General features: G+C 44.7%; 1 protein-coding gene across 1 annotated transcript in view; it reads right to left on the bottom strand.

Annotated features, from left to right (window-relative positions):
• The window catches only part of NEK10 (NIMA-related kinase 10), a 249,703-nt gene extending 240,684 nt beyond the window's left edge, over nt 1-9,019 (bottom strand). Inside the window, exons 1-2 of the mRNA XM_006883425.1 lie at nt 8,946-9,019; nt 8,621-8,681 (exon numbers count right to left, since the gene is read on the bottom strand). Coding sequence (XP_006883487.1) covers nt 8,621-8,681; nt 8,946-9,019 — 135 coding nt within the window. The remainder of the gene's footprint in view (nt 1-8,620; nt 8,682-8,945) is intronic.
• Nucleotides 9,020-9,541: the final 522 nt, after the last annotated feature.

Here is a 9,541-nt window from a genome sequence, read left to right as displayed (position 1 = left end):
TATCATATTTTGTATAAAATAAGGGGGAGACAGCGTAGGGTACAATTGCCAGCATCATCATCATCATACACCACAACCCTCACATGGTGCTTGCCACATCAAGAAATTGTTCTAAGCACTTTCCAAATGTCTTGGAGATTCATTCTAGTAACAATTCCATGAGGCACACGGCATTTGCTGGATGAGAGAACTGAGGCATGGAGGGGCTTGGAGACAGATCTGCCCAGGAGACAGTTAGCAGCAATTGGCAGGGCTACAATTCACACCCAGACACTCTCCCTCTGCCTCCAACCTTCTCAGTCCTCTCACATCCATTACGTATCTTCAAGGACAAGAACTTCACTGAGACGTGGCTCTCCTCTTCCCCAAGACTTTCCCCATATGAGATGCAAATCTGTTCTCAGTTCTCAGAATAGCTGTTCACTGTCCTCCAGTCCATTAACTCCTTTCACAATATTTTTGCTCTTAAATAGGCTGACTAACAAACTGCCCCAAGTTCTGGCTGCGCTAACCTGGTCAGCAGGCCAGAAGGCCCTGCGTCCATGGCCTCTTCATGCCCAGGCACGTGCAGTCTGTAACTCCGGGTCACATTTCAGGGCTCAGATCAAACAATGTTCTGAGCAAACAGCCTCCCAAGAGCTTCCTGGGGGGAGTTTTCTCAGTCCCTCCCTGGCCACATCCTTGGGAAGCTCTTCTTTTTCAGCATCACACATCACACACTCTTTTACACTCTCTAGTTTACACATCACTCTGCTGCAATTCAATCTGAGGACGGGATCATCACATTTGTTTTAGTCATCCTGCTGTTGCTGTTAGGTGCTGTCGCGTTGAGTACGAGTCATAGCGAACTTTTGAACAGCCAACTTGAACCCTGTCCTATCCTGTGCCATCCTCAGTGTCTCTGACACACCCTGAGCCCATTGCTGAAGTCACCATGTCAATCCATCTTGTTGAGGGTCTTCCTCTCCTTTGCTGACCCTCCACCCTTCCAAGCATGATGTCCCATTCTAAGGAATGGCCTCCCCTAGCTACATGTCCAAAGTATGAAAGATGAAGCTTCGGCATCCTTACCTCCAAAAGACACTCTGGCGGCAAATTCTCCAAAACACACCTGTTTGGTTTTTTGACAGTTCATAGGATATGCAATGTTCTCCAGCAGCACAGTTCAAATGCATCAGTTCTTTGTCATCCGTACTCATCTGACATGTAGTATGTGGTTGAGAAGACCATGGCCTGAATCAGGCACACCTTAGTCTTCAAATTGACATCATTGCTCTTCAGCGTTTTGGAGAGCCCTGATAGCAAATGCTGCTAAAACAGGAAATCCCAGAAGTGGGTGATTTTAATAAAGAAAAAAATTATTCTCACGCAGCTTGTGGCTGTTGTTGTTGCTCGCTGTCAAGTTGGAACCAGCTCACAGCTGAATCTGGGAGGTTTTTAGAGGCAATAAATTGCATGGAAGGAGATCGCTCATCTTTCTCCTGAAAAGTAGCTAGTGGACTTGAACCGCCTGCCTCTGCTTGATTGGCAGTGCAACTTTTTACCATTAGGGCACCAGAGCCCCCTCTCAGCTTAGGAACCTAGAAGTCTGGGTTTAAGGTGTCACCTCCAGAGGAAAGCTTATTTCCATCAGCATGATGCAACCTTTCCTCCAGTCTTTGCTCTCTTCTTTGAACACAACTCTCCTGTGTTGAATGTTGACTGACGTAGGAAACAGGCAGCATTGCTGTGCTCAAAGACACCAGACACTGTCCTTGTTTCTGTTGACCATGACAAGCCACGTAGAACCATTGTGAAGCTCTGAGCAGATTCGATCACGCCCGGTGAAGCTGTTGTAGATGCCATCAAGTACGACTCATAATGACTCTGCGAACAGATCTGAACTCCGTCCCATCTTGCTCCATCTTCATCATCCTTGACATGTTTGAGTCCATTATCACAGACACTGCCATACTCTTATCTCTTTGAGGGTCTTCCTCTCTTTTGCTGACCTTCCCATTCCTGAAGTCCCTTCCCGAGTACTAGCCGCTGGCTAACAACATGCCCAAAGTGGATGAAACGCAGCTTCACCGTCTTTAAACCCCAAGGAACAGACTCTGGTTGCAACTTTATCCAAGACTTATCTGTTTCAGATGTCTCTTCATTGAGACCGATGAAACGATGCTGGTGGAACCTCTTCTTTCACTTCTACAAGCCTTGATCAGTTCTTGTTCTTTAATTCCCTGGGTTTGCTGCGCTATGATGATTCTGATCCTCTAGGCTAAAGGGCACCAGCTATTTAAGAGGCTCTCTGTCCTCAGTTCTGTCCCACAGAACAGCAGATATTGATTGGTCAGAGCAAGCTGGGTACCTGAAGCGGACCATCAGAACAAAGCCTAAGGATACAGTGCCAAAAATGAAGGAAGTGGCCTGCTCACTGAGAGATTCCCATGCAAGACATTGGGATCCTTCCAGGTCTCCCAGGCCTCTGCAGGAGACAGACCTCCTCTGCACCGGGTAATTAGCCATCACGGTCCATTTGCAACTGACATGTCAGAGCTTGTTAGGCTGACACACAGGTGAACGGACCTTAACCCTGGGCTTGCCTTTTCTCTTTGGAAGTCTCAGAGCAGAGTTTCTGGCCCATTTACTTAATAAGTAAGTGTTTCTGGCAGCCCCTGGCTCTCCTGTGCCACAGCCCCTGGCTTTGTACCTCCTTTGATCCTAGTTTGAATTTATTTATTTTTTCCTGTTTTTATTATTTATTTTCAATGTGATTTTAATGAAAGTTTATAGAGACTTTGGATTTCCATTCATTCATTGTTGCACTTTTCTCCCTGCCCACCCCCTTCCTCCTAGTTCAAGCTTCTCTTTGAAAAGTAAAAGAAAAAAAATCTTAGGGGAGCTCTGGTGGCTTAGTGGTAAGGAGCCGCAACTATAATCCCAGAGGCGCACGGTTCAAATCCACCAGATGCTCTGCCGGGGAAGGAGGGACAATCTCCTCCTGTACCAGTCAGATCTGATTTGACAGTACACGCACAGAAAAATAATAAAATAAAATAATTTAAAAAGAGAAAAGAAAAAAAATCTTTCATTGTTCTATAATCTCTCTCCCAAGTCCACTCCACTATGCAGCCTTCGTTCTGGACTCCTGTCATGACAATAATATCTAATCATATATCCCTTTAAAACAGTTCTCTCCATCATCTGTTTCAATGCCGTATACGTTATTTATCCCATCTTTCTCAGTCTTCCCTCAACCCTTCTGTCAGTTTTGTTTTATAACAGTGGCATTATGCCATATTTGTCTTTTTGTGACTGAGATATTTCACTCAGCATAATGTCCCCCAGGGTCACCCATTTTGAATAATATTGCATGAGTTCCTTGTTTTTCAATGCAGCATAGTATTCCAATGTGTGAATATGCCAGAGTGTCTCTGTCCATTCGTATGTTGATGGGCACTTGGGTTGTTTCCAACTCTTTGCTATCGTGAACAAAGCCACAATAAACATGGGTGTGCATATATCTGCTTGGATGTCAGTTATGGTCTCTTTGGGGTATATTCCCAGTAGTGGAATTGCTAGGTCAAATGGTATCTCTATTTGCAACTTTTTGAGAAAGCGCCATACAGCCTTCCACAGTGGATGCACCATTTCCCACTCGCACCAAGAGCAAATAAGGATTCCAGTTTCTCCACAGCCTCACCAGCATTTATTGCTTGCTGTTCTGTTAAATTTTGCTATTCTGACTAGAGTGAGATGATATCTCCTAGTTGTTTTGATTTGCATCTCTCCTAGAGCTAGGGATTTTGAACATTTCTTCACGTGCTTGTTGGCCATCTGAATGTCTTCTTCGGTGAAGTGTCGATTCATATCCTGTGCCCATTTTTCAATTGGGTTGGCATGCTTTTCAAACTTCAAACTCACGGCTGTTGAGTCAGAATCCACACAGAACTGACCCTGCAGCGGGTTTTTCGAGGTTGTTAATCACAAGGGTGTAGGACCGCCCATCTCCCCGCCTATGATGGATTCAAACCACCGTGAGGTGCCACCTGAGGGTCAGTAGAGCACTTCCCTGTGGACTGAGCCATCAGAGCTCCCTGTCCTTTCCACCAAGCCAGTTGCCATTAGGTTGATTCCAACTCACACAGCTCCATGATTTTCCAAGAAGAACTGAATTCCATAGTGTTTTTTTCCAACCTCGGCAGCACTTGTTGTTTACTGTTCTGTTAAATTTTGTTATTCTTACTGGAGTGAGATGATATCTCAAGATGTCAAGATATCAAGGCTCAAGAGAACTACTATGTGGGAGGCCGTTGAGCACACATGATTTACTAACTGAAAGGTTTGCATCAACCCAGAGGTTACCTGGAAGAAAGGACTGGCAACCACACATCCTCTTGTTGTTAGTTGTCATGCAGTCACTTCTGACTCATGGTGACAGTGTGTGCAGAGTGGAACTATTCTACAGGGTTTTCAAGAGCACAGAACCTTCCTTGCAGCCTCCCTGATAATACTCAAGCTGAAGTGCACCAAGAGGAACCCATGCCTCCTTCGATTCTTTATGGAAGAAGCAATGCAGAAATAGATTCTTGGTTTCTTTTGCCCAGTATTTTTTCTCCTCCTCTTAATGTCTCTACATTATTTTACAGAAAGGACAACAGACATTCAGAATACTCTCACTGCCATCGAGTGACTCCCACTGACTCAATGTTGACTTCTGCAAACCTTTAGGCAGTATAAATCGTATGGGAGGAGATGACCCATCTTTCTTCCCCAAAAGCTGCTGGATTCACAATGCCAGAGAGGTGCTGCCTTTGGGCTACTAATGAACTGAGCTACCAGGCCAGCATTTATTATTTCAAAATGACAAATGCATGATAATTTCATAAAGGGAGAAGATGGGATTGATAGGGGAAATGTTAAGACCCAGGTTTACTGTGAATTGACAGTCAAATACCTTTCGAGCTCAATGTTAATATCCAAATACTCGAAAAAGAATTCTAATATTTAAGAAAGCTCTGGTGGCCTAGCAGCAAGAAGCTGCGCTGTGATCCCGAAGGCATGCGGTTCGAGGTTACCAGCTGCTCCGTGGGAGAAAGATGGGCAGTCTCCTTCCGTGTGATTAACTGCCTCTGAAAACCCACTGCAGAATCTGCTATGGGTCGGTTGCAACTGTACTGTACACAATGCAAATGACCCGGCTGAGGCACCTGGCCTCCTTGCCCTTTAAGAGGAGAGAATCACCATCAACAACCCAAGGCTGATTTCTATAAAGTGGAGGCCAAGAGCTCTGCCTCTCTCCACCCTCTTCCCCTGTTCAGATACCCTCCTGTGATGACTGCAGTGTGCCGGCGAGTCAGAACTGACCCACAGCTGACCCTCCAGTGAGCTTTCAGAGGCAGTTAATCCCACAGGACAAGACTGCCCAGCTTTCTCCTGCAAAACAGCTAGTGGATTTGAACCCCGTGCCTTCAGAATTGCAGCACAGCTTCTTAACCTCAAGGCCGCCAGACCTACATCTCTGCTTGGCTGTGGTTACTCATTGCAACGGCTACACAGAGCTCAGAGACGATACTCACAGTTATGGCGCTTATTAGGGGAGGTGAGAGGTTACAATTCAGGACCAGGTATGACTCAGGACACTTTTACAGCCAGATGGCCTCTACTCAGGCATGCCCACAGACAGGCCTCTCTGGTCCTCAGCCTCTCGGCCTCTTAGTGTTTATCCTACTCCAGAAAGTTCTGCCAATAAGTATCTCTGACAGGAAGTTCCCAGAGGCGCCCCAGTCGGCCAGCGAGTCTCCTGCTCCGGGCAGCTCAGCTCTTGACTCCGCGGGTCAGGACGCCCACCAGAGAGTCATTTCCTGGGCTCCTGCACCGCAGCTGTTGCTGTCACTGCTTCTCACCGTCTCCCAGCATCTCAGTGTTGCAGTTCACTGTCTAGGAGGTTCCCAGCACAGGGAGGCTGGGTTCAAAGAATACACTCTGCTCCTTTCTCTACCTGGGGGCACTTGGGCACTTCCTGGTCTCTGCGATTTGCTCTTTTCAGCCTGGTGGAATGGCAAAACTGAGCCCTCATTGGCGTGCCGTACTGCTTTATTTGCATGGTACCACCCATGAGAGAGCCATGCCCCTTATCTGTATTACTAGCAAGCTAACCAATCACCTCGATGGCCCATAAGCACCTCATTTGCATGATCTTACCCAGCCTTTTGGTGGGAGTTACAAGGACTATGGCTAGAAAGATTGTACTGAGTTAATTCTCTGCACCCTCAGTCCCAATGGTTAGAGACACACTTGGTGAGGGGTGATGCTTACATTCAGGACTATGTTCCATTAGCAAGCTGTCTGTGTGCTCTTTGGAGACTACGTTAACCACTCGTCAGTTTCCTCTTTTGTAAACATGAACTTTGTGATAAGTACACAGGGAAACACTACTTAAGTGTCAGGTGCAGAAAAAGAATTCCTTGGCGAGTTCTGGTGGTCGAGTGGCAAGAAGCTGCACTGCAAGCCCAGAGGTGTGTGGTTTGAATCCACCAGATAGATGCTCTGCTGGAGAAGGAGAGACAATCTCTTCCTGTACCTGTCAGATCCGATTTGATGGTACACACACAAAAATAATAAAAATTTTAAAAATTTTACAAAAATAATTCCTCTAATATCAGTAATTCCTCTAATATCACTTTGGGCTTCTATATGAGCTCTAGTGGCCTACTGACAAGAAACTATGCTGCAGTCCTGAAGGCATGAAGTTTGAGGCCACCAGCTGCTCCGTGGTGAGAGAAGGCTGGGCGATTTCCTCCCGTGGGATAAACTGCCTGTGAAAACCTACTGGAGGGTCAGCTATGGGTCAGTTCTGACTCAATGGTACACAATAACAGCATACATCATTAAGTCATTAGGAATTCATTTCCTACTATAATTAAATAGATAAAAATGTTTTCATTCTCTAGAAAAACTTGCTTGATTTGACCAAAGTCATCAGGGCTGGGATAGCAACCACCTGAGCATCAAAGGAGGCATAAACAAGCACAGCAGGGACTCCGGAGGCTCCTGCCCTCACCATATGATAAAGCCCTGATATTATCATTATTAGCACTGAGGAGCTGTGCCCCAAACCTCCAATTTCACAAACCTTCAAAGATTTAGAGATGCCAATCAAACAAAACAAACAGAAAAACCAAACCATTAAAGATAAATTAAAGTCCACACACCATTCTTTTCCTGAATAACAAACATTTTTCAAATGGCACCCTGGTGGCCTGGCGGGAAGGAGTTGCATTGCCAACCTAAAGGCACGTGGTTCAAGACCACCAGCTGCTCCAGAGCAGAAAGATGGGCAGTCTCCTCCGGTGCAATGCAAAGTCTCTGAAAACCCGCTGGAGGGTCAGCTCTGAGCCGTTTCCGATTAGATGGGAATAAGTTTAATGTGTTTTTTAATTATAATAACAACCCCAAATCATTCCTTTACCTTCTTTTTTTTGTTAAGATACAGTTTGCAATAGACCCCAGAAGAAAATGTGTAGGGTGTGTATGGATGTATATGGGGGGGAGGTGTACACACTCACGTGCATGTCTACTTTTTAGCAGAAAATACAAACTAATTTCTTCTTTTAAAAATCATCTTGTTCAGAAATATTTTTCAATGAGTAATATTGAGGATCAACAGCTTCAGCATTTGTATTTTGGGAGGATACATTATCCCATTATTTATTTTTAAGCTGTTTATTAAAACTAATTTATTATTTGGGTAAAATTATACAAATCATACTGGTTTTTAATGTAACCATTCGTAAATATTTTGTTTCATTACATTAATTGCCATTGATTAACATAATTAATTACAACTTCTAATGAACCCTTTATTATTCATTGCCTTTTTCTACACCAAACTTACCTAGTTAAGAATTTCTACTCCTGTCTCCCTCCCTTCCCATCCCTGTGAAACCTCCAAGACGGATTTGACCTGCCTGTAAATCCTTCCTCAGATTTTCATCAAGAGTAGTCTGATACTATAACTGTGCTGGAATGACTAACTTATATCACTAAGGATAATTTATTACACATTCATCCCTGCGGTCTGTAAAGAAAATGTCATTCTCCTGTCAGTCCCTTCTTCCTGGTGACTAGTGTTTTCAGAAATTCTCACGCATTCATAAGGAAGCATCATTGCTGCCTGTTAGGTGTGAGGGTAAAACCAAATGTCATTGGATTCCAGAACTCTAATTCCTTGCACTACAGCAAAGGGAGGGGGCGCCTTACTGAGGGAAGAAGGACATCAATACGGTGAACAGTATTCAGAAAAAGTCAACTTCTCTAGAGTTCTGGAGAGCTAAGCAGACATTCAGAAGAAGTACACTATTTGTGGACTGAAAAGTAAAAGCTTTGGTAACTGGGATGCACAGCAATACACTTAAGACAAAGCAAGGCCCAGGCATGATAGAAGCGTGAAAGCAGGAGCGGTGCAAAGTCTGGGCAAAGTCTGACCAGGGGAGTGGAGAAATAAATGGTGAAGGAATAGAAAATACATGGCAGGACAAAGAAAAGCAGACATAACATTCAAAAAATGTTAACAGGCTCCTCTGGGAAACCCATGACTTCAATTTTATTGAATTATGCACAACCTTTAAAATGCTACCTGTTGTTTACTTGACTGGACGTTCAGAAGGCACCGAAGTCTTTTAAGATCTGAATAATCCCTAGGAGGAAAAAAAAATAGCACAGTTATCAACCAGCCAACTGCTCCAATGAACAAAGTCTTGTTACCCACTAAGAGAGCTGCCATTTGAAGGTCTGCCATGACAGTGTATATGAACCATTCACTCTACACGGTTCCTCCTCGGGGACTCTAGAAATAACCAAATGCCTCAGTAAACACTGTAACTCAGAGTAGCACTTGTCAAAGATTGACTGGTTGTTTCATTGTCTAAGGTAACAGTTACAAAGTCTCAGGGCACGGTTACCTGGTGGTGACTTCTTCCTGGTTTCTCTCGGCTGATTTCTCTGTGCTCTTCACCTTTTTGTCTTGATCAGGCATTGTAGAACATCAACGCCCCAGAATTAACATCTCAGTCCTGGCAAAGCAAACCAGAGGGAGAAGCTTCACTTGGTTTGTGTGGGCTCCAGCATTCACAGTAAATGCACTTGAAGTTCACTTCTGTATTCAAACTTGCACAAGCTAACACTTATTTCCAAAATGAAAAAAAAAAAACAACAACAACACACTAATTAATATAAATGTTGTTGCTGTTCTATAGAGTCAGAACCGAGCCACAGCCAACCCTCTGGTGGGTTTTCAGAGGCTGTTAATCACAAAGGAGGAGACTGTCCATCCTTCTGCTGCAGAGCAGCTGGTGGATTAGAACCATGTGCCTTTGGGATTGCAGTGCAGCTTCTTGCCACTAGGCCACCAGAGGCCCAGCATTCCAATTGACCATTCAAAAGCCTGTGTGTCTCCACCAGTTCAAATCCAGAGGCTGCTCCAAGGGAGAACAGAACAGTCTCCCAGGACAGTCTCAGAAGCACTCTGTGGGTCACCATGCATCATAATATGACAGTG

The sequence above is a fragment of the Elephantulus edwardii genome, unplaced genomic scaffold (genome assembly GCF_000299155.1).
Source record: "Elephantulus edwardii isolate Elephantulus edwardi_28Jun2011 unplaced genomic scaffold, EleEdw1.0 scaffold00027, whole genome shotgun sequence".
Classification (NCBI taxonomy): Eukaryota; Metazoa; Chordata; class Mammalia; order Macroscelidea; family Macroscelididae; genus Elephantulus; species Elephantulus edwardii.
Note: the sequence above shows the minus strand (reverse complement) of the source record. Positions and strands in the feature narration are given on the sequence as shown.